The sequence below is a fragment of the Carettochelys insculpta genome, chromosome 31 (assembly GCF_033958435.1).
Source record: "Carettochelys insculpta isolate YL-2023 chromosome 31, ASM3395843v1, whole genome shotgun sequence".
NCBI classification, from domain to species: domain Eukaryota; kingdom Metazoa; phylum Chordata; order Testudines; family Carettochelyidae; genus Carettochelys; species Carettochelys insculpta.
In genome coordinates, this window is record NC_134167.1 from 11,831,160 (window position 1) to 11,856,820 (window position 25,661).

Below are 25,661 nucleotides of genomic sequence, written 5' to 3' on the forward strand. Positions count from 1 at the left end.
CCCTGCCCCACCCCACAGCTTCACATCTCAGTATGCTCCAGCATGCTGTTATGTGCATGTGTGTGAGGTACATTTCAGAGGGTTGCCCATTTGGAGGACTGCCCCCCCCTTGCCGTGACATTGCATCACCTTTGTTTTGCAAAGTGATCTCTTGTCAATTCTGTTGCCACTCATGATCTTTCTAAAACTCTAAATGTCATCTGGAGTGACTGGCCAGCAGCTTACAAAGTTGGCTGATAGGCTTCAATCTCAACGCTGGTAGAACTGAGACAGTCCCCTGAAAGTCCCTTGAAAATCCAATACACATGGCCTCTAATGTGGCTGGAAAGAGCTGCTCCATTGAAAATCTGTTAGCTTCAGTCTTCAAACTTAACTGAAGAACGTGCAAAGAACCAAGGATCTGAGTACCTTGGCTACTGCAAGAACCCAAGAAGGATCAAGGGACTGTGCTGGATGGCTCACTGCTTTGATGGAGGACTGTGTTATCTCTACTGTGCCACAATTAAACCTCTCGGAAGGGATGATTTATCTGGCTGTTTCCCCTAAATGTCTACGAGAGTGTTGAGTGTTGTTTGCTGTTTTATTCCCCTCTCCTTTTACTTGCCTATACAGATAAGGGAGTATTAGAAATGCCATAGAAAAGTTAGTGGACGTTATAGAGCTGCTTCTGCACTATTTCTGAAACAAAAAGAGAGGGTGATAAATTAGGCTAGTGAGAAAAATCTATAAAGTTCACTAGTGTGATTGCCTTTGCCAGGCACCCTGAAAGGGTCACTCCATAAAATCTTTAGCCTTACTTAATTAAAAAAAAAACAAAAACGGTGCAGCCTCTATTGATTAGAGACTGGAAGATATTTAACATAAGGATTCTTCTAAACCTGTGATGGGCTTATCATACTTATCCTATGACTTAAACCTGTGAACCACATATTGATTATACATTAATTAACTGCAAACGATAAATGAATAATAGTCATGTAAGTATGTAATCACTGTGGCAGAATGGATCACAGGGGTCCCATTGAGGCTGTCACCCAGTGTGCTGATCATGCCAATGAGCCACACTACCTGCCTCCTAGTGTGCCCCACCAGCCTGTCCCACTGGAGCAGAAGCTCTGGTTTCCCCCAGCAAAGGCACAGAGTTGGGGTAACTGCCCCCCCAACAGATTAACCCAAATGCTGAACCAGCTCAGCTCTGGGAGGGCTTAGCTATAGAGATATGCCGGTACCCAAGAGCACAGCCCTCTAAAGGGAGCCAGAACCCTAAATAAATGTCTTGCTCTGTATAAAATTATCACACAAAGCTCCTGCGGTTCTCTCTCTTTATCAGTGACAGAGATATGCAGAGCTGTGGCTCTCCAGTAACAATCTGCATTAAGCTTGATAAACAAAATTGTTTTTATTGGGTATAAAAAGTAGGATTTAAATGATTGCAAGTAAAAACAGACAGGTTAAAGTAAGTTACTGAGTCAAAATAAACAAAACAACAATTAAGCCTAATACACTAAGAATTTATTACAGAACATATTTCTCACCCAAGTTCTTATCTCATCTGCAATTCTTCACCAGCTAGAGCTGCTCTCTTTCTCTGGCCTGAGTCTAACAGCTTCTTCTGTATCTGCATAGGATGGAAAGGCTGTTTCAAAGACCAGCTGAAGATGAAGTTCATTGCTGCCCCTTCCTTAAATAGAATTTGCCTGCTGTGGGAACTCTTTATTTAACTCTCACCATCCCCATAGAAAATTATCAGATTGAAGATAGTTTCCAGCAATAGGTGGCATAGTCACATTTGTTTGTAGGACCCAACCACAGTTTGGTCTTACTGGAAAAACAAAACCATTACCATTCACAGATCATTGTCATGAGCATCTGGTCATTAAGCCTCTTAAGCACCACCAATGGTTCTCAGTACAAAATTCCAGGTTAATAATCAGGTTTGTGCTTCATATTTCTAACTTCATATACAAGATTGATACATGCACACAAATAGAATATACACATTCAGGGGATCGAAGGGTCTTGAACAACAGGTTACTTGACCTGTTTTGCATAAAGCATATTTAAGTCAAGCATATTCATATGCAAATGCATTTCCAAAAATATGTTTCAAAGTATCAAATCACATCAAATGATTAACTGCAAACTGTGTAAACAGGAAAAGGAGTCAAGAAGGGAAGTGAACGTGTTCATACTTCTGTTTAAATTCATTGCACTATAGTAATTATACCCAAGTCCAATGTAAATTGCTATATTATACATGAAGGAATTATAAATTGAAAGAACAGCTAACATTAAAGAAGCTCCATTTTCACCGAGAATAAGCTAAGTGTTATGCAGCTGCTTGAGTATCGGTCATATTTAAAATCATAGTGTAAAAGGGTGGCATTTATCTTCCACAAGTGTCTTTATCTGGTCAAGTGTAGGTCCACATTGCCTCAGTTCAAAAGCCTCTTAGATTACTTAACCCTCCAACTAAGTCACACTTTATGTGAATCAAACAAAACTCCTTCCAGGGTTCCCTTAACATGGACCCATCTCAATGCCCCCTGTAGTGTCCTTCCAGTCTTTTCCCTGCTACAACAAGGAATGGTGCCTCCATGACTTATCCTCCTGGAGACCATGTCCCCACCCTCACCTCAGGGTTCTATCTCAGTTCATCAGAATCTATCTATAGTTTAGTCCAGGGGTCAGCAGACTTTCTGAGGCACAGTGCCAAAATTTGACTTTTTGACCCCTGTGTACAGTCCGAGTGCCAGTGTTACCTTTAAAAGTCACTAATAGTCCTACTTACAACAGCTTCATTAGTAAATTAGATGCAGAGCTTTACTGTTTAGGTGGTGGTTGATAGCATTAGCTGGTCTTTTGTTAATCCACAGGCAGCCTGGCTTTGAGCAAGCTCCTGGCTGTGTGGGGGAGGAGGATTGGGGTTGAGCTGCTGCCTTGCATGCTGATAAAAACTGGCATGTGTGCCATTCTTGGCGCTCGTGCCAGGGGTTGCTGACCCCAGTGCAATCTCTCACCCACTCTCCACTTGGAGCTATCCATGGTGCTGTGGTTCCCTCAGGCAGTCACTTGCCCTGGTTCTCTCCCCTTGAGATCTCCAGAGGCCTTGAGCTGACTCTGGTCCTGCAGTTCCTTCTTATAGGCCTTCCTGGTCACAATTGGCCCCTTCCTCCTATGGACACTCTAGCTTCCCTTTGAGGACTTCTCTATAGTTTACTGGGGCAGGGTGTGGCAAGGTCACATGTCTCCAGAAAAGGGTTCAGGGTCTAATCCTCCCTGTCACACGTGGTCTTTTTGGTATTAACATTCTCATGCAGGCTTTGTAGCAGAGTACCAGGAACTGTGCCAAGATACGATGAGAGGTTGTATATATATTACCACCAGTACACATTGAACCTCTCTAGTTCAGCACTGTCTTGTCCAGCAACATCCGTAATCCGGCATGAATTTAGTTAGCTGGGCAATGACTTAGCATGAGTGTGGCCAAGCTTCCCATGGTCCCATAAAGTTTGTTTACAACCATGCGGCCTGGCTTTCCATTGTCTGTGCTGTTATTTAGCTCTAATTTACCACTAATTTTTTTTCTAAGAGCTCAGTAAGTGGTGGAAGTGTTGGTAAGGTTGCTAGACAATATTGACCTCCTGTGGATTGGCAGATTTTCTTGTTTGGCACCGGTTAGGTCCTGAGGGTGCCAGATGGGAGAGGTTCAACCTTTCTGAGTCCAGTAATGCTATGCAGGCAAGCTATAATATCCTCCTCTGATAGAAACATTAAGGGAAGAAAGACTACAGGGAGTCACTTGCCCTGGATTCTTTTCACACAGGGCTTTGCTTCCTGGTGCTCTGAGCAACGGTGATTCCCATTGACTCCACTGGGAGCCGTAGGCATGCTTCTCATCTGAGAGCCAGGCTATTGCTATATGACATTGGGAGTCTGTATAGGGTGGGATTTTCAATAGAGTCTAAGGATACATCTGTACTGTCATCAGAAGCAACTACAGCATGTGTGGCACATACCCGAGCTAGCTTTGATGGATCTTGCTCGAACAAGCAATTTAGCCACAGCAGCACAGATTGTACAACCCCAACCTAGATCCTGGGCGTGTACTCAAACAGCTAGCCTGTAGATTGGGAAAGCAGGAGGTGATGTTGGTTGGAATTGTGATGACTTAGCTGGGAAAAAAGCAGGACCTGGATGGTAAGGGAGCAAAGCAGTTCAGGATTGTGGTGCATTGGGAGAGTTGTGGGTGGAGACCCAGGACTGCATTAGCAGGAGGTGCTAAAGATAAGAACTGTGGTACCTCAGCATAGCTGTGTTCAGGATGAGTTTGATAGTATCTGTCTCTGCTATATCTAGCTCAAACTTCAGCTGTTTGCTTTTGCTCTCATGAGCTGTATACTCTCATTTTTTTGTTGAAGAATATTGACTGTTTCTGAAAGCAACCTGTAAATACCTTATTGGCATGGCTGAATTGTTGGAAAGTTTAAGTGGCTGTTCATACTGTGCATGTTGCTTTACATAGGAGACTTCAGATCCTCCTTAATTCAGTGGCAAACTGAAAGCAGTGGGGTGTGGGAGATTTATAGAGGGCAGGTGCACCCGGAGCTGCTCTGTTCCTGCATAAAAAAAAGTCCTCTAGGCTCATTAACAGCTGGCCTGCAGTAGTAGGTGAATTAGATACCTGCAGCCAGTTAGGGCTGACAGGCTCCCCTTTAAAAGGGCCCCCTCAGGTAAAGGAGGTGGGAAGAAGAAGAGGAACAGGCCAGGAAGTGATGCTGGAGAACTGTCAGCCAGACACCAGGGAGACGGTGCTAGGGGGAAGTGGTGGGAGAAGTAGCCCAGGGAAAGGCTGCTGTGATTTGGGCAGAGGAAAAGCCCCCCACCAGCTGTTGATATTTAGGGTCCCAGGGCTGGTCCCCAGAGTAGTGGGTGGGCCTAGGCTCCCTCCACCCTTTCCGTGGAGAGATGCTCCAGCCGAAGGATGGGGCACCAAAGCCATTTGAGGGGTCTCGTCCTGTACTAGTGACTTGGCTATGATGAAAACATCTTGGTAAGCAGAGACCCTTGCCTGATCGGTCAAAATCCAGGCCAGGCTGTGCTTATCTCATTGACCTACAAGGGATGAGCTATACAGGGAGATCTCAATCCTGGTTTTACTAGTCAGTTGCATGCATTCTAAAATACCCCCAGTTTGGTGAGGATGTCCCTTTGTTGGCATTCAGGTCAGTTATAACTTGAGATGGACTTGGAGGAGATTCCTCTGGAAAAAGATTGAGGTTCCCAGGTGGGTTGTCATGTAGGCTGTGGTGATTCAATAGCCACATGGAACTCTCCAGTCCCCAAGCACCTCTCATGCATTAAATTCACAAAACAAGACTTAAAATCAGAAAAAATCCAGCGAGCCAGATAATAAATTCACCCTGGCAGCTCTCGCACACTCAGCATGGGGAGTTTGAATTTGCCTTTCCTAGTCTATCAAAGCTTAACTGAAACAAAAACTTCTCACTCATGATATGGAATCCAATATGGGTAAATGTCCTTCAAATGCAAGGCTGATGGCTCTTTTAAGGCATGATGAGCTAAGGGTGTGATTCCTTCTCTCATTGAGCTAGTGCTGATATAAATAGCAACATATCTGCAGGCACACAGGTCACAGTGATTCATCTGGACAGAAATTTGCAGGTGCCATTAGGCAGTTGTTTGCATAGCCTCGCTTGCAAATGCGAAATGTGGCCATGCAAAGGGAGGTCATAATTTAAAAAGGAGGCACTAAATCCTGTGCTGTACTAGGGTATTAGGAAAATGTTAACTCCATTGTACAGCTTGGGAAGCTGAGAAAACAGGAGTTCTCCAACATCATGCAACAAATAGATAGCAAAGCCAAGTAAAGAGCCTTTATAACCAGGCCTCTTGCTGTGCAGAGAACAAATAAGGCACATGTCCATTTCTAGCTAGTTTATAATAATTTCACTGGAGTTGTTCTTTCCCTTTCCCTGTGGCGTATAACAAGCTTAATAACCATTGCCCAGGCCCACATCAAGTAGCAGACCAAAAGAATGTAATTAACTTCATTGTCAGCCTTCTTTCTGATTAATACATTTGTTAGGTTTCATTGCCACCTTTTAATATTCACAATAGCACAGAACTTCCATCTGTGTGAGCTGGAGCGTAAGCTTTTGACAGAGCAATTGCAATGATATTGTTTGCACAATATTAGAGGAAGAGGGGGAAAACAGTGTAAATCTGATTAATGAGAATCTCTTTGTGAACGACACATTGGGCACACCTGCCTCTGTTTGCTCACACAGAGCATGATGGGAGTGTTCTGCTCCATCACATTGATTACTAATTGATCTGAAATGTGATATTGAGTATGCTAGCCAGAAAAGTGTTCTGGCAACCCACAGTAGACTCTGTTCATACATTGAAGAGGGAGATGTGGCATCTGACTGATGAAACAGACATTTTGTCTTGAGAAACCAACTTATATCACTACTATGTAAAGAAATGGGTCAGTAATAATAAAACCTCTAAGTTATTCCTTCCTCTGAGTTTATCAGCCTTAACACTCCCTGTGACAGATTGTGCAAGTCAAAGGGTAGGTCTACATTAGACCTGAAAGTTGATCCTAGATACACAATTCCAGCTATGACAACTGTGTAGCTGGCATCGACATTTCTATGATCAACTTATCTGACTGTCCTCACAGCAGGTGGTCAATGGCAGAGTTTCTCCCATCGGCCTCCCTTACTCCTTGTGATAATGAAGAATACCCGGGTCACCTGTCGAGCCCTGATCATTTGATTTTGCGGGTCCCTGCTAGGCATGCAAAATCAAACCTGGGAAGATGGGCCCCGTACGTATAGACATTTCCAAAATGTCCTGACCTGCAGAGATTATCAGTGTCGACACCTGACTGGTGCTAAACAGGCAGATGTGGGAGGGAGAGTGTGTGCATGCAAACAGTATATTTCTACATACACACGTGCCCACTAATAAGGATGGACAAAGGGAATATCTGCTGTGGGGCCTGGCAATGCTAGCTTGAAAGCTGGCTGACCTTGATCCATCCCATTCTTCCCAAAACCCTGCATGTTCCAGCAGTCTGGAGGGGCCCCACCAATTTTGTCCCAGGGTCTGATGCTGCTGTCAGCTCCTCTCCGTGCATACTCTTTCCACCCTTATTTATTTAGCACTGACTGGTTTCATAGTTACAGAGAGGAGGTAGCCATGTAAAGTTCCTTCAAGTTCTAGTGTTCTGTGATTCTTTGACATAAACCAGCCTTTGTGTGTGTAAAATACAGTCAGCCAAAGATATAAGCTGCTCTGATAGACGTTGTTTTGCACTTACACCATTGAAACTTTAAGGAACACAACTAAAAAATTCCTTGCGCTTAAGTCATTATATCATTTAGAAAATGGAAAATTACCGTGCCCTCCCAGCATCCTCTGTGATTCTCCTGTCTCATACTGCACATAGGGCAAAAATGGTTTAAAAATGTATTTTGGGGTAGGATCATTTCTTTAAATGTGGCTTACCATGCTTTAAACATATAGTACAGTGACTGGCACATTAGGGTTTAAATGGTCACGTAGGCAAAATTTACACTCATTGGCTATGTCTACACTAGCGAAGTTTTGTAAACAAAACTGGGGTTTTGTCAACAAAATTCACAGAGCATCTACACACACAATGTGTTCTGTCAACAAAAAAGCCTTGTGGATGCTCTGGGGTACCCTTTTGTCAATAGAGCAGGTCAAAAGATTATCCGTTTTTATGTGTAGATGTGATTTGTCGAGAGCAGTTTTGTCAGAACATCTCTTCCGACAGTAAGTAGACGTAACCTTACAGTCCCTATCCACCTCTGTTTACATTATTACTTATGAGGTAAAATTCCTCATTATACATTGCACTTTACAGTCCCTAACCGCAACATATATTGAGGGCCCCCTGTATTCCACGTGGTACGGCAGGAAATGGCTTACTGTGCACGATTCATGTCTTGCCAATCAAATTAGAGCTAAGGTAATGAAATGTCCATATCACTCACGAAGCAAATTACTGGAAAATCAGTGCAGACATCAGTGGCTTCACAATTCTAATTAACCTGAAGACATGAGCCTGTGTACTCTTGAGTTCATGCACCAAATTTGCTGCCCTGTCTCTCCTGTCTTTTCATAAAAAGCACTCCAGCTCCATGATTCATGCAATAACTGTGCATGATTACTATCTTTTGTTGTGCAGCTGAACACTCTTCTGTCTTTGGTCAGTGAATTTGAGCAGCGTGTGAAATATCTTCTCACTCTTAGTGGTTGTCCCTCCAGGTCAAAGTAGAGATTCATTGGGTGCGGGAAAAATAGGGAAATGGCTTTAGAAATTGTCGTATCCTGGGAGCACTGAAGTTCATTAGCAGAGTGACTCTGCTGTTTTGGTTTGCTTTTTTTTTTTTTTTAGTTCTTCGTCCCTCTTTGCAATAATGGCAGAAAGAGGAAAACTGGCCAGGCATGGCTCAGAGATTTCAAATCCAGAACAGGTTACTGCAGCGGGACTGACAGCCACTGTGGGCCTGGGAGCAAGGTGTGTGGGGCCCTAGCTCCAGCACCCAGAAAGGGGAGGAACCCGTGGTAGAAGAGGTGAGTGGCATGGGGATTGTAGGGGGGGCACTAACCACATGCAGCTGCCTTGCCCCCTGTCCGTCCCTGCCCCTGCCTCACCCCTTTCCCCATCCATGCCCTGCTCTGCCCCCGCCCACCACTTCCACAGTACCCCCTTCTCCTGGAGTGGTGCAGCCTAAGAACAGCGCAAACGAGGAAGCGTGCATTGCTCTTATGCTGCGCTGCTCTGGGGGAGGCCCCCACACTCCTCGGAAGTAGAGCGGGGCTGCTGGTGAATGCAGGGAAGAGAGAAACTGATGCTGGGGGGGATGACTCTGGAGGGGTGCATATGGCCCCCTGTGCATTCACATGAATCGCTTATGGAGCCAATGACCCAAAGCACAGTGCTGGGCGCCCCTCACGGAGCGGTGGAGTGATGCCCCTGCAGCATTTCAGAGGGGCTGGCATGCCCAGCCCCCACCACTTCTGCTGCTGCTACAGCCAGGAGTCCCAGCACTAGGCCTCTGTGCAGTTGCCCCACTTGAGACCTCTGCTTCCCCCATATCAACAGGGGCCTGGGCCTCTGTGATCCTCTAGTTCAGTGGTCCCCAACCTTTTCACTAGTGCGGACCCCCCAGGCCTCCCCAACCCTTCTCAGACCCCCCAATCACCCCCCAGCTCCTTTGCAGACACCCAGTCCCCCCCAGTCGCTTCACAGGCCCCCATCAGAGTCAATTCTAGCCACTCTGTACCCTTCATTAAATAAAAAAAGAAACCACAACATAGATTTTCGGACAGCAATTCGCATTATTGGAAGATACTTAATTTTAAAGTGTTTGCTTGTAACTTTGCAATTTATTCAAAACTTATTTTTATGATCTTTTTTTTCTTTTATTTTTTTCACAACTCTCTGGAATATCCTCGTGGACCACCAGGGGTCCATGGACCCCAGTTGGTAACCACCTCTCTAGTGTAACTTCTGGCCATAGAACTTCCTCAGAATAATTCCTGTTCAAAATAAAATGTATCAAACATATGCTGTGGGTTCAAATAACTATTTACTAGCTCTACATAAACATGCTAGAAGGTCCCTTCTGGTTCTAGTATTCTGTGATCTTCATATCTGATGGCATTGCTTTGTGAAACCCCGTTCTTTTGCTAGTGGACAGCTCCCTGTATGACAAAACCCAACTTTACAGTTGATGATTGCTGCTCTGTTTATTGCCACTACCAGAGGAGTAGTCAATGTTTGAATGGGTGTGGAGACAGCCCTTCACCCTTAGGCTATGTCTGCCCTGAAGGAAGAAAAACAAGATGTGTTCTTTACTTGGGTTAACTAAGTGGTGTTGGCTAACTCTGGTGCAAAATGCATCCAAGAGACAGCAACTCTGCTTTTAACTTGGGTTAGTAATTGGAATTAAAGCCTGCAGAGTTGAATTTAAGCTGCTACCCCAAGTTGAAAGCTAGACTGCTGTGGCTGCTGTGCTCTTTTAACCTGATTTATGTAGACTTAGCCTTAAGTTCCATTAGCAAGCCGGTGGGAAAGAAGCTTCCATTACACTTGAATGTGCTGTGTTTAATTCTTTTGGACAGAGGGCTTCAGACTCCTAGGTCTTTCTATGAGTGCCTGTAATAAGCATTGCATTCCGTCTGCAGATATAAACGCATGTGTAGATTTGAAATTCTCTCTGGCAACAATACTACTCAGGTGACTGTCACAAAATACATGCATCTGAATAATAGTCTGAGATTGGCTCATTATCTATAAGTACGTGAGCCTGTTCTGTTAAAATCCCCCCTCTTGGTTGTGCCCCTATGCTATGTCTGTGTGGTGTGATGCATCTGCTGATTCTTCGCATAATTTCATTGCTGGTATTCAGCACAAGCTTTGCCTTTTGTTGGAAGAAGCAGTTTGTTAGATGAAAAAACTGTAGCTATATGCTTTTGTATGGAGATAGACTAGCCGTACACTATAGACTCTGGTGGCTCTTGGCAGTATGACTAATGTTGAAGGTGAGCAGAAGCACAAAAAAACCCTCTGATTTTCCTTTTTATTGTTCCTTTATGATTTATAATGATATTAAACTTTGTTTTCTAAAGCCTAAAGAATTTTTCTTGCTGCTTACATTAGAAGTATAGTCATGTCTTTCTCTTTAGTGAAATACCTTTGCAAAAATCTCTGAGGCACCTACAGCATGCTGTCACCCAAGAACCGAACCTGAGTTTCCATTTTCCCTGTCCCCACTTGAGTGGTCAGGGATTATCTGACATATGCTCCTTTTGAGGAGGAGCTGCAGCTAGTTGGGGATAAACAGAAAGGAATAATAAAAATGAAAAAGCATGTATCAGGATGCAGGGAGGGATTCAGGAGGCCTGAGCTGTAGTCCCAACTCTGCCACTGATGTGTCACATGAACTTGGGCAAGTCACTCCCCCTCTGTCTCAGATGTATGTGTGGTGCCTGGTACAATGGGTTCCTGATCTTGGTTGGGACCTTTATGTGCCACTATAATACAAATTAAATGAAGGCAATAAAATAGGGGAGATGGAAGTGGCTGTGCTTTTTGAGGTGTGCTGCGATATGGGCCCAGCTTGGAATTTGGAATTTGTTCAGGTTGTGATGACCTCTTCCAAAACAGCACACTTGAATTAGAGAGGCGTTGGGTGTGGTGATATTTTTATTGGACCAAATTATGGTCTAATTTATTGGTCCAATAAAAGATATTGCCACACCCACCTCATGTCTCTAACATCTAACCAATGGCGCCACAACAGTACTGCATTCAGCCAACACACTGCAGTAATGAATTCTGCCATCTGCTCTGAAAGAAGTTGGGTGTGATGGAGGCTAATGGGACTCAGCTTCTGTGGTGAGAACTTGGCTCCTTGTCAGGTGTGTTTAGCAAACAAGAAGGAGAATGTGAACAATGAAATTAAAAAAATCAGTATTTGATTTTCTTTCTATTTTCCATTAATTATGATTGGAATCAGCTTCCTGTGAAGAACAGAGCTATGGCATTGTGAGAGTGAGAACTAGCATTCCTCCCGGGAAGCTTTTCTCCTGGTCATGGGTAAGATATATGGATGGGACATGTCAGGCAATGCCATGACTTCTGCTGTACCTGTCCTATGGGTATGTGCTGGGCTGTCCATCTGACACCTCTCACCAGTGCGCAATTGACTGAGAAACAAAGGGGAAAGATGTGCAAGTCTTCTCCCCAGGGCCATATGGGGCGTAGGCCCAGTTTCTAAGATCATCCACAAACACCACGTAGTCTGTGGCTGAGACAGATATAAGAGACTCAGTAATCCCATTTAGTAGAAGGTTTTTCAGAAGCCTTTTGCTAATTAAGTTGCACCTGGAGATTGTTTTAGAGGTTTCATTTTCCAAGAGGCATATTTAGAGTATTGTGATTAAAATTCTCAGGAGGAGAATATTTCTAGCTTTTCTTCTCTCTGTGTACAATATGGCCAAGCACCCAACACCTTTCTCATGCGTGTCACTTACATTCCCAAATATCACCTTTATTTCTTTATTTAATTTAATCGAGCCGTATCCTGAGTGGAAAGGGACACTCCTTTTTCATGCTCTCTTGGGCAAAACTCCTTTCATCTTCATAAAGGCATAAAAAAAAGCCATGAAGACCACTTACAGACAGAGATAATCCATCATGCTATAAGGCTCAAAAGGCCTTGATTAGGAGTCAGAATAAATTTGAGCAGCTGAATTTGTACTCTTAAATTTTTACAAAGATTCACGTTAGAACAAATGCTCAGTTTTGTACCATTCCATGGCATTGTTTGACCCCAGTGAATGTTTGTATAATGGTGTCCCATTGTCCTATCCCTACTTACGTAGGCAGGGTCAGATAGCGTTATGTCATGGCGTGATTGCTGACAACCTGAAATTATTCCCTGTTTCTTTAGAATTCCTGTAGGCACTTTGCCTCCTGCTTTTAATCCCAGCAGTCATCACAATTTATTTCTAAAATTCTCAGCAGCCTCTACTTTTGCTGTCAAGAGATCTGATGTCTTCTTTCAAATTAATCTGCTATAAATAAGTTAGCTCCAATATCAGAGACAAATAGCAACAAAGAGGTACAGATGTCAGGCTTCCACCTGCTTGCTGCTTAGAGGCACTAGCCCTAACTGATGTCTTCTCGTCCCCAAGGCGATATTTTCTGGGCTCACAGTAAAACTCTTGATTTCTCTCTGTAGAAAAGAAAGTGGGGGGACAACGGGGAGATGGTTCTTGGGAAAGTCCATGAGGCACTTTATGTAAAAATGCTCTGAGAAATTGGAACAAGATTTCTACCCCCACTACCATGCACTGACTATTCCTTTTCCTATTGGTTATAATGCATCCCACTTTTATACTGCCCCATGCCCTAGTGCTTTGCAAACACCCCCGAGGGCTATTGCAACCGTATGTACCCCTGTGACAAAGTGGGGCATGTGAGGATTTTATTCCCCTGGTTAGGTTGCATGTGTTTCCTACTGTTGTGCAGTAAACCGAGGTGAGTGCCTCAGTTTCCCAAGGCACAGCACCCATGCATAGTTGGTGATGGGACTTTCGGTGTGATGACTTTGCACATGTACTCAGTGGACCTCCTGCCCTTTAGAGCTTGGGCAACCAGTTGGCACCTTTCTTCAGAGGGGAACAAGACAAGGGAGGGAAGAGGGGGCTGGCTGGTATGAATTGGAACTGGGTAGTCAAACGTGGCAATCTCCTCTGGCTGGAGCAGGAGGAAGGAGAGCCAGGGTCATGTCTGGCCCCCATGGTCCAGTGTGTGACAGGCGTGTGGAGGGAGGGGGCTGGCAGGGGTCTGTGGACTACAGGTGGAGCCTCAGTCCCCTGAAGTGAAAAAGGGCCACTCGTGGCCACTCGCTCTTCAGAATTCTTCATTGTGGATAGCTCAGTGATTTGAGTGATTGGCCTTATAAACCCAGAGTTGTGGGTTCAGTCCTTGAGAAGGCCATTTAGGAATCTGGGGCAAATAAATTTAAAAAAAAATCTGTTTGGGGTGGTGCTGTGAGGGCAGGGACTAGACTTGGTGACCTCTTGAGGTCCCTTCCAGCTCCATGAGATATGTATATCTCTGTGTACACAGTTTCCTCGTTTTCTTTTGTTGCTTCCCCTTTTAAAGTTGCTTGCTTCTTTGGTGGGTGACTTTTGGTGTTTACCTTCCAACAGGGATGTTAGTTTAATTGCCTTATGGTTGCAACTATCAAGATATACGTATGCATTGGTCTGTTTGTTCAAGAATTCTTTCTAAACGGTAAGAGCTAGGACCACCAAATTTGGCAGGCCGCTTTGTCCGGTCACTAAGCAAGATCAGGGATTGGTTATGCCAAGAGAATGTTTCATATGAAAAGGAACGAGAGGGGTGTAAGAGCAAGTGCAGCTCTATTCACAAGTGACCAAAGAGGAGCAGCAAGCACCTCAGTGATCACTCAGTGGCTGGCAGCACAGCCTCCGACACCCTGGCCTGCTCAAGGGGAGTAGCTGCCAGCTGTCCTGCAGCCCAGCCACCCTGGACTGGCCATGGTGGTATCCTCTTATAAAGCCATGCAATTTTTATCCATAGACATTCTGTGGTACAGTGTGGTTAGTTTAACATGTTTACTATATTTGATTCTGTTCTCTTTCACTCATAATGCCACTCCACCACCAGCCTGACCTGCTCTTTGAGTACTGTATGTTTTGTATTGTGATATTAATGCGTCCCATTGAACAGCATTATTCCACCAAGTTTCTGTGACATCTGCTATAGCAGTATCCTCATTCACAACCAGATAGCAATTACCTCAAGCATTACGAAGAGCTTTCTTATCTTTGAATATTCGTAGTGATCTCAGGCAGGACACTTAGTTAGGAATTGGCTCCCCTCTCCTCCCCGCACTCCTCCCATGGCCCCTCCCTTTCTGTCCTATATATCTGATTTGTCAGTTTTTATGTCTTTGAATCTCTGTTATAAAATCGTCATGCCGCCCGGTACAACACTATCTCCGGATCTGAAAAAGTGGGTCTGCCCCACCAAAGCTCATTACCTAATTTTGTTAGTCTTTAAAGTGCTACATGATTGCTTGTTTGCTTTGTTAGAATACAGACTAACATGGCTACCTCTCTCATACTAACCAGCACTGAGGTTCACCCATCGCAGTATTTAGATTTCTAGCATTACTATACAATTGCTGTAAAATTTGGTCTGTATTTAGAAAGACTGTTTGCCTGCTGCTATTGGCCATGTTGCACATTAAAATTAATATCCCTGATAATGGGCCAATAATTCAGCGAGTCTAGATATTATTTGAAAATCAGTGTTTTTCCCACAGCTTATCTACCAATGTCTCTCTGTTCAAGGAAATTAAAGTATCTGTTAACAGAAAGAGAAAAGGGATCCGCCGAGATGAAAACCAAGAGCTAGAACAGACCTATTTAAAAACTAAGCAGACCAGAATGTGATTGGTGTATCAGAAATATCTGATGCAGCTGGGTGCAGGTGCCATGATGTCATTACAGAAGCTGATGGCAGGAAATGGAGATGATAAAAGAACCCTTAGTCATTTAAGGCAAAATTGGAACTAGCTGGAATAGGAGAAAGTGCCAGACAAATACATTTATAAAATGAATCACTGACTTGTTTGGACCTTGAGATGATGAACCCTTAGGTACAAAGCCTATAGAATTTAACAGGGATTATACCAATAGGACTTTTGATAGAAATGCAACAGGCTTGCATATCGCATATTCCAATAACCTTGGAATTTCACTGAGAAAATTCCCCATGCAATAGGTTTTTGGCTTAAGCCATGGAATTCCATCACAGCAACATTATGAATATATTGTATTGACACTGAGAATAGTTGAGCCTTGTACAAACATGTAGAAATACAAGCCAAAATCCCCTCAATGCTCCAGAGCTATCCTTTTTTATTTAAATTCTATAAGATGTAGGGCCAGTAAAAAAAAAAAAATTAAAAAAAAAATGTATGTTGCTATTAAATCCTGCAGGACTTTTCCTGAAGTGCATGAAACATTGTCTCTTGCAAGGACAGCTCAGAAGATTTCATGGGGTGTGGATGGTACCAGATCTAAAGTCAACCCTTCTGGATAGAATCGATCAGAGGGAGGAATTCCTGGGGGAAAAAATACCGCAGTGTTCACCTCTGGGAATTTTTCAGAAGATTGTTTTTGTTTTTCTGTCCGACAGTGTCCCTTTTTGCAAACTCAAAACTTTTCCCAAGAACATACTGCAGCTACGATGAGTTTCTCACCGGGAAATGTTTCTCAGATCTGCAGTGAAACTGCCAAACAAAACATATGTGTGTGCAGAATTGCGTGGCTAATATGCTTACTGGGAGACCCAAGTTCAAGTGTCTGCTCTGGATCATAGAGAGCAGAGATGCAAACCTGTGGGGTGAGGTGTGGGAAGCACTGAGCCTCACAGGCCAAATCAGTCAAGCTGTTCCCCACCCCCATTTGGCCCATGGGCTCTGCCAGAGGGTGAGGCAGCAGGAAACAGCTACATGCAGTGCCACTACCGCTGGCTACCATTCTCCCAGTCGGCTGTCCAGAGGCTTCATCCCACTGTTCTAATTGGCTGAAATTCCAGCCAATTCTCTGACTCACCCCACCCTACTCCTGACCCCTCCCTTCCAGACCTTGCACCCTTCCTCCCACCCAGGCCCACACCTACAGCCTGCTCCTGCACCACACTCCTGCCTAGATAGCCCAGCCTGCTCCCACAACCTTCTGCCCACTCAGACCCCACATCCCAAGCCCACTTCCTGGCAGCTCCCTCCCACACTGCGACCCCCTTATACACCAGCCCTAGAGCCTACAGGAGCCCACAAAATACACTAGCCCTAGCCCCCACCTAGGTTCTGGGGCTGGTGAGTGGTGAGAATGAGGGACTGCATCCTTTCTTCTTGTTTTACAGGACCGTATCAGTGAGGTTTGTGGGCGAGGAGGGGTCTATTATTTTTATGTGGATTCCCCCTTGTGTGGCCCTGACCTGAAAAAGACCCCTCATCCATGGTTTAAAGCCTTCACTGTCCCACTCTTGCTGGAGGGGTGCTGGGACCACAGCCATGTTCTTCAACACCATTCCACTTGGGACCATCAGCATCTCAGGAGGGATGTACCGAGTCATCAGCTCAGCATAGCAAGTCCATAGGCCTTGTGTACCTGGTATGATCCTGGAGATGTGTACCACAGCAGTTTATTCCTATGAAGGGCACTGTCCATTATACACCTTTAACAAAAGTCCTTTCATGGAGGACAGGTGAGATATCAAGGCTCCAGACCTGTAAATCAAAGGAGATTCAGGTCTGATATAAATAACTATGTCCCTTGGGTTGTGAAGAATCCACCAAGTTAAGTAATTATACCAACCTTAATCCCCTGTACAGACAGTGCTATGGGAGAGTTTCTCCTGTCAGCCCAGTGGTTGTCTCTCAGGGTGGTCACTTAACTACACAAGCGGGACAGCTCTTTTCCATGGGGATCGAGCATCCTTATTAAACCATGACCGTGGAACTATGCAGTTGTGCCGTGCAACATTTTAAGTGCAGGCCTGCCCTTAAAGCCCTGATTCCAAGTGGCAACTCAAGTTATACCATTCTGGCAACATTGTGAGACCTCAACACTGGTGAGAGTTAATTTACCTTCATTCAAAGGCTCCATTGACTTATCTGAGTGGTGCGCATGAGAAATGGACCCAAAAGGATGAAATCCAGATCCCGGTGAAGTCATTGGGAGCTTTTCCATTGTCTTCAGCGGTGTCTGCATTTCACCTGAAGTCTTTTAACACGTCCTGCCTAGCGCAGACACATATTCTTGAGCAATGGAGTTACGTCAGTCTTTTTAACTCTCTTCTGTTTGCCACAGACAGGCAGATTAACAGCGCATTGATGGAAATTGTAAAAGGCATGTTTTACAATAGCCCTCAGTAGTACATATCATCAAAATGACTATTTGTGCTAAAGAAATGTTAGGCTAATTTCCTCACCAATTAGAGAAAGCACAGACTGGGGGCCTTGTGCCGGAAGCTGTGTTTTTCACACTGCAGTTTCCTTTATGCCATGTTTTACCAAAAAACACAATTTGTTTCGTAACAAGTCTATTTCTTCCTTTCATCTAAAACACACAAAGTTTGTTTTGTTGTCCAGCAGCTTTTACTCATTGCCAGAATCGGCTCAGTGCTAAAATTATTGTGCTCTTAGTGTGGCCGTTGTAAGGATAAAACACACCTCTTGAAATGCAGCTATAACCTCAGTTTGCTGTCTTGAAATAAGGAAGCTTCTGTTTGAGCCACAAAATAAGCAAACATGCACCACTGGCTGGATCTTGAGGGGCGCTGAGCAGTGTTCCCTGTAACAGCCATTCCTGGGTAACCTGCTTCACTGGGATTCCCAAGCCAGTTTCTAAGCAAGTAATGTAAAAGTTCCGTGGAACACAGAGAATGACCATTAGTTTTCTAAGGTTTGTAACAGGGTCAGGCCAGTAGACGCTAGTAGGAAGGGGAAAAGAAAGCTCAGGATGCAGCCTGGGCAAGGGGAAGAAAAGAAAGATCTGGTTAAGCACCCAGGTGGAAGCAACAGGGAGAGGATGCAATTAAACTGTGAGGGTCAGCTGATCTCACAGCCAGGGTGTTGGCAGGGCTTTTAAAAAGCTGTCCCAGTCAGGGGAGGCAGGAGAAAGTGAGAAATCTGGGGGCTTTTTAAAGAGGAAGTGGGGTGCCAGTGTGAGCACTGACAGGCAAACTCGAACATGGGACTTCCGTAACTTTCCGCAGCAAGTAGAGCAGTGGTGTCTAAAAGGAAAGTAAGGGATGGCCACAGCCCCCTCACCAGCCAGGCAGCCCCCACCGATTACTCATGAAAATACAGATAAGGAGAGCAAGACAGTGTTTACAAAAGGCAGCCAGGGGAATGGGAGTAGCTCAACAGCAGACGGCCTCGGTTCTCCTCCCCCGGTGAGACTGAAGCCCTGGCTGTGGCTAGTGGGGAAAGGACTGACCCAAAGAGGTGGGTGCAGCCTAACCCCTCCAGCGAGAAGGGAGAGGTGTGGGACCCTGGCAAGATACAGGGGTACCTTGCCACAGGTTATAAAGTTCTCTAGTGAGGCTATAGGCCCTGATTCTGTCTCTGTCACCCCAGAGAAGAGAGAGAGAGAATGGAAAGTGGTGTGATCGGCCATATAATGCAGAGTAATGGGATGGCATTAAAAATATGTAAAGTTTTCCAGTTGGAAGCGGTATAAACTCCCAAATGAACAGGTGGGGACCTCTCCCTGAATCAGGGAAAACTGGATGGAGCAAGGCCCTGGCCACCTCGTGATAGGCAGGAGCTCTGTGTCAGCCAGTGTGGAATTGGCTAAGATGGCTGATTGGGAAGAACCTTACTGCTGATTTGAAAAAAACATCCTGCATATTTCTGAGTCTCAGGCTTCGATTAGAAAGCTCTGGGAGCATATTGCGTAGCCTGTAACTTTGGTATTATGTTGGGAAAAAGTCCCCACTGAGGTAGAACTCAGAGGCTTGTTTAACTACCTGTCTTGCTTTATGATGAAAGGTCTGAGACACAAGCTCAAGAGGCGGCAGTAGCAGTTTTTATATGTCTCAAGATTTTTTAAATTATGTTTATTGTTATTTGCATTTTCTCAAAACTCTGCTCTGAGCCTGGAACAATTTTTCTGTTCATAGGTCCCTGGAGAAGTCATCAACACTCTGTGCGGATACAAGACCCTTGAAAAAGAGGTAACGTATGCTTTTCATTTGCAGTGTATCTCTCTGCTTGCCAGCTCTTCCTTTGTGGGACATCCATTCTAAAGGCACGTGCTTCTTTGGGACCTGTGTGCAGGACTGGATGAGGCAGGCATGCTACAATGCTTTCCTTATGAGGCTGCTGAGGCAGGAATGCTGCTTTTAGGGGGTGTGATTGGGCAGTGTTTCCTAGAAACTGAGCACCTGGGCGGCAGCCCAGGAGAGATTCAGGTGCCCTCCAGCTGATTAGCAAACACCCACAGCCGGTATCATGTGTTTCTATGGGTGGTGCAAATCCACACATGCCTTGGTGCACAGAACAAATTTTATTCTGCCCCAGACAGAAATTGTTAGTTAGTGGGACCACTGGTATTGCAGACAATGTGGTATCTCTTATGTATGCTGCAGGATTATTTGGTCAATGTCCTGCTTCGTGAGTTGCTGCTTATGTTCCAATTGATTTGCTGTGTGTCTAATCAGCGATTGGGAGGCATAAAAAGGTGAGGGTATCTTTCAGGTTTTTGTCATTGGTTATAAATCCAATCTTCTGGTGCATCAGAACCAAGCACATTAATAAGTGATGAGCAGAGAAAGTTTAATTAGGGGGTACTTTCCTTCTATTTTTATAACCTGGCAGTTTTGTGATGGGTTTCATTTTTTTACAAGGAACCTTTTATTAGAGAACAGTGGTCCACTTTCAAGCAGCCTGAGTAATGGACAGGAATTCCTTGTGCTGTCAGTTCTTTGGGGCAAGGACTGGCTGCCTGTGAAGTCTGAACAAAGCATCTAGCACAATGAGTCCATAAGTGGGGCTCGTAGTCGCTGCCATGCGACAGATAATAAATATCTCATTGTTTTTAGCACCTTCCAGTCCAAAGGATCACTAAAATTCAGCTCCAGTAATACCAGGACCTCACTGTGCCTCTTGTTGTCCAACCAAAGAGAAATAGCTTGTTCCTGCATCAGCCGTAGGAGGCACATAATATTTTTAATGATGGGGCCAGAGCACAGCCCCTACTTTTTATGATAAGAGTCATCAGATTTGTAAGTTCTGCACAGAGCAAAGACCTTGGGACTTTTAAAGTCTTGACTATAATGAATAAATTGCCTGAGCTAAATCTACACAAGAAACCTCTGTTGACAGAAGTCACTTTTGGAAGGGATTTCCTGGCAAAACTTTTGTCAACAATTGTGTCTACACATAAAAGCAGATTGAAAGAGCAAACTGCTCTGTTGACAGAGAGCAGCCAGACTACCCAGCCCTTTCACGACAGAATGGCTGACCAGCAGCTCTGCAAACAGGACTGCCTGGTGAAATGAAATCCCTGTCTGTTGACAAAGGGGCCCCAGAGTGTCTAGATGGCTGTTTTTGCTGACAGCACACTGCCAAGAGAGGCGATACACCTGAATGGGGAGAGAGATAAGACGGCTGACGGATGTGCTGGGTTTTGTCAACAAACTGTTGACGAAGCAGATTTGGCATGTAGCTGTTCCTCAGTTTTTCCCAACACGAGTCCAGTTTTGCCAGGAAAAGCCTCTCATGTAGACATAGCCATGGAGTTTATCCAATTCTGAAAGGCAAAGGGCCACATTTGAACCTTTGCTTCTAACAACATTCCAAATAACCAGCAGTCCTCTGGTACTATAGAGAATAATAAATGTATTAGGTCATGAGCTTTTGCGCGTAAACCCTGCTTCCTCCGATGGAAATGGGGTGATCTGTGAAATGGGTTGTCCCCATGAAAGCTCAGGACCTAATAAATTTGTTTGTCTCTTAGGGTGCATCTGCACTACCTGGGAGATGGATCCAATCAGGGTCAATCTTTTGGGCTTTGATTTCGCGCCCCTCATGGGGAAGCACAAAATCAAACTATCCTGGTTAAAATTCGACCCCTGTACTTCTCAATCTCATGAGGAGTAAGGGAGGTTGATGGGAGAGTTTCTCCCTTCAGCCTCCTTCAGTGAGGACAGCCAGGTAAGTCAACTGTAGTTGGAATCAACTTATCTATGGAATTGCCATAGCTGGAATTGTGTATCTACAATCAACTTCAAGGTCTAGTGTAGACCTGGCCTAAGGCGCCACAGGCCTGCTTGTTGTTTGTGACGCTCCAGACTAACGCAGCTACCCCGCTGAAACATTCCAAGTCTGATTATGAGGCCGTTAAGCCAGTGATTTTTCAACCAGTGTGTCACAGCACACTGGCCTGCCATTAGAACTGTCCAAGTGTGCCATGAAATTTTGTCAACTTCTGCTCGCTGCGGCTCTTTGCAGAGCCGTGGAAGGGAGGGGAGAACTGATGACCCCATGCCAGCTGAAGCTCAAGCATCAAGGCTGACTGAGTCCCATCTGGTGAGGGGTTTGTCAATCCCACCCCGCACACAGTAGTTCTTTGACAAGCCACCAGGAGAGAAATACCTTCCCTTCAGAAGCCAGTTTGTGCCGGGAGGCAGCTGAAATGCTTCTTCCCAGTCCCAACGAGTTGGTGGGGAGCTTTCCCCAACTCTCTGCGGTGGCAAAGGGGAGGAGCAAAGGCTGAGCCTGTGAGAGCTGGGATGCAGCATTTACATCATGTAAAATGGAGCTGGGACATGATGAAAATGCTGCGTCCCAGCTCCACTGGGCTGGCGAGGAGCAGAGCCTGCTTTCTGGAGCCACACCCCCCACTCCCGAGTAATCAAGAAGCCGCTGAAATTTTCACTGGTAACTCATTTACTGAACACCCCTAGCAGGGCGTTGAGCAGATTTTGAAAATGTGCCTGTGCTCGCTGTCTAAGAGAGAGTGTATTTTAAAATATGGAGCTATATCTCTCTCATAGAACTGGAAGGGGCCTTGAGAGGTCATCAAGCCCTGTCCCCTGCCCTCGCAGTAGGACCAAGCACCATCCCTTAGAGATTTTTTTTTAAATCAATTTGCCCCAGATCCCTAAATGGCCCACTCAGGGATTGAACTCCCAACCCTGGGTTTTGGCTTCTGAAATGTTAATGCATTTGATCCTTGTTTAGCTTGTTGTATACACTATTATGTTACAAACTCTCTAGGAAGACCCTAACCATGGTAAATGCAATGTGGTGTTTATGAGCTATCGATTCAGCTGAAAAAGGTGGGTGTGCCATGGAATTGTTTGTCCCATTGAGGTGATCCGTGTTACTGAAAAGGTTGGGAACCAGTGCAGTAAGCCATTCTTTCAATATTTGGATGGAATTTGTCGTGCGGCACCTTGCCCGGCACCTAGTTAATTTTTTACACAAGTATGATTTAAGTTTGTTGGCCGTAGGAAAAAGGAAAGATTTCATTACTGTCAAAAGGAAAAATAAACAATGGAGCTGTTGCTATAAATACAAGCATATATGCCATAAAATGCTCTTTTGGCAGCTTTGTAATAAAGGGCATTCATGCACAACTTTTTACACCAGCAACACATTATTCATTTGGGGATAATTAAGTTAAAAAGCTGCTAGGCATGTAGAAAAAGAATCAAGGCAGAATGCTAAGGACTGTCTGATCGATCAATTACAACTGGCTTGTCATGCAGTTCCTGAGCCCAGAAGCCCAACACCTCCAAAAATAAATGCGTCCACTGCAAATGGGAATTTGTGTTTACAGCTTAGAAAGATCATTAAACCTGTCACTTGCTTATCTGCAGCTGAATCTACGTGACAAACATGATACTTAAATAGGTGAGGAGGGCAAGTTGCCGCCTGTCAAACACCACCAGCACAAAGGGAGGGGAGAGGCAAAGTGTACAGACCCTGCGTTCTCATGACGGAAGGTGATTGTCTTTTGAAGGGCTTTCAATTCGGAGCTGACAGGAAGTCTGCCTCCTGTCTTACAAAGGCTCAGAATCAGATGGGGTTCATCCCCACTTGTCATGCTCCCTGATTTCATTAAGGTACCATTTCACTCTCATCCTGTTTAGTCTCTGAGGCTACGTCGATGCTCGGCAAAGAGGGTCAACCACAGATATGCAATTCTTGCTACAGGAATTGCATAGCTAAAATCAACGTATCTGCACTCGGTTAACTTGCCTGTCTGTGCTGGGGAAGGTCAGTGGGAGAGTTTCTCCTATCAACCTCCCTTACTCTTCATCTCGTAAGGAGTGCAGGGGTTGACTGTGACCACTGAGAGGTCAATTTCACACAACCCTACTAGACACAGGAAATTGAACCCCAAAAGATCAACCCTGTGGTTGCTTTTCCCTTTGTAGCTTTGTTGATAACAGTAGCAAGATAGAGTTCTCCTAACACGGCTCTGGGCCCTCAGATGGATTCAGACTCGCATCTTTTTGAGAACTGAGCAGTTGTTTTGTCTTGTGGATGCACAGATGCGCTCTAGAGGCTGTCAACTGATGATTTTGGGTCACTGTTAACCTAGATTGGATTTAAACTACTGATTCAGCAGAGGTGCAAGACTCCACATCCTAGGCCATGACATATCCTTCTGAGCTGGAGAAATCTGTCTTGGCCCAGTTCCAAAAATCTCGTACATGAGATTAACTGTTGTGGATTTGCAGTGCACAGACCTAAATGAGACTAGAATTCCCTTCTTTATGTCTTCTAATTTGTGAATGCTCTCTAAGGTGCGGGATTATTTGTTTTTTCTTTCTAGCCTGAATATTTTCCAGCCAGTTTCCACTTAAAATACATCCTCAAAATGCAGCCAATGGTTTCTCAATGGAATTAAGAAAGGCAGTAGTAGTACCTTAAACCCAATGAAAATACAAAAGTTAAACATAACTGCTGACTCAAATGTGCTAAGATACTTTAGATATCTTAGGTTATTTTAATAGGCAGGGGAGGTCAATGCCCTTAATCTACCTTGTTGCATTTTGCTGCTACTGTACTGTACACATTCTATCAAGGCCAGTTAAATTACAGCTGTGTGAGAGCAATTCTTTTTTTTTAAAGCATTTATTGCTGTCCCTGATTGTGTTCCCAGGTTTTAGCAGATAAATGGGCTCATTTAGGAGAGAGTTCTGTGCCTGCTGATGCACTGTCAGAGATCTCATAGAAAATACATCCACTAACCACAGCTGAAAACGGCTTATAAAACTGATCTGGGCTGCATTTGTTATAATTTTAAGCAGAAGGGCTTTGGGCTTAAATGTCAAAAGCACAAGGAAAATGAAGGTTTACCATGAGGTTTCTTCTGATTTTGGCAAGAATTGTTTACACCTTTTTTAGAAGGTGCATTTTTTATAATCCAAGTGGTTGCATCCTAATATAAAAAGCTTCAGAAGTGAATAGTGAAAGAAATGTATTACAGGTGGGACAGTAACATATATCTTGGAACATAGCTGCTAACAACCCACTTCCGGGGACCTCTTCAAAATCACAAAGAGCAGTTAGGTTCCCCATTGCCACTGGCTTTTCGAAATCTCTGACTCTGGTTTTGTTCTGTTTGCAGCGACTGCAGCTGGTCGACATGATCCATGTGCGTGGCTGTATCCATGCAGTTGGCCTATGGTTTAAAGACAACTTTGAAGTCACTTTGGGGATAGTTTTTGCCTTGCTGCTTCCACAGGTATGTGAGAACTGTGGTGTTCACTATCACCACCTGGCAGGAACTTACCACTTGGCCTTTTTCAATCATTAATTGCAGAGTTATGTGAAAAGATGGGGGATCTACATTATTTTAACCTCTAGCTTTGTGTCACACCTGGAAAACGGTCCTCTGAAAAGGACATAAGGACTGATCTGTTAAAAGTAGTTGAATTTTCATGGTTCCTTCAGCTAAGTACCATAAAAGGTAGGGGTACATCTTGGGGTGAAAGTACATGGGAAAGCTCCTCTGTTTCCCATTTCCAAAAATTTGACTGGGTTGTTAGCAGGTAAGATCTGAAAGTAATGTACTTAACTGTTATATGTTCACTCTTGTAGTAAAATGGACATTGCTGTGTCATTTATAATGACGTTATGTACTTTTTCCTTAAATCACAGTTCAATGAGCTTCCAGGGGTAGGACCATATTACTCAAAGGACAGAAGAGCCACTGTCCTCTTGAGCATAGTAGTAACCACAAACTCCTCTTCTATATCATCCCAACAAGTAGTGACTTTGGCTTGGAGTTTGCAAACCCAGAAGTGGTGTGGAATGTGGTCCCATCTCATGTGAACCCAACCCAACTGGTTCTGCTCCAGCTCTGATCTTTGCTTGTGCAACATCATGTGAATGTTAGCATCAAGGCATAGATTGACCCAAAGGGGGAACTTTTCCTGCTCCAAAGGGAGTGCATAGAATTTAAAGATGATCAGTTAGTTCTTAAACAGAAACCTATTTCTGCACGGCAAAGGTGTT

At 44.5% G+C, this 25,661-nt stretch overlaps 1 protein-coding gene across 1 annotated transcript in view; it reads left to right on the forward strand.

Annotated features, from left to right (window-relative positions):
* LOC142004191 (tetraspanin-15-like) overlaps positions 1-25,661 on the forward strand; it is a 160,905-nt gene that overhangs the window by 104,832 nt on the left and 30,412 nt on the right. Inside the window, exons 6-7 of the mRNA XM_074981679.1 lie at positions 19,307-19,360; positions 24,772-24,888. Of these exons, the coding sequence (XP_074837780.1) occupies positions 19,307-19,360; positions 24,772-24,888 (171 nt within the window). The remainder of the gene's footprint in view (positions 1-19,306; positions 19,361-24,771; positions 24,889-25,661) is intronic.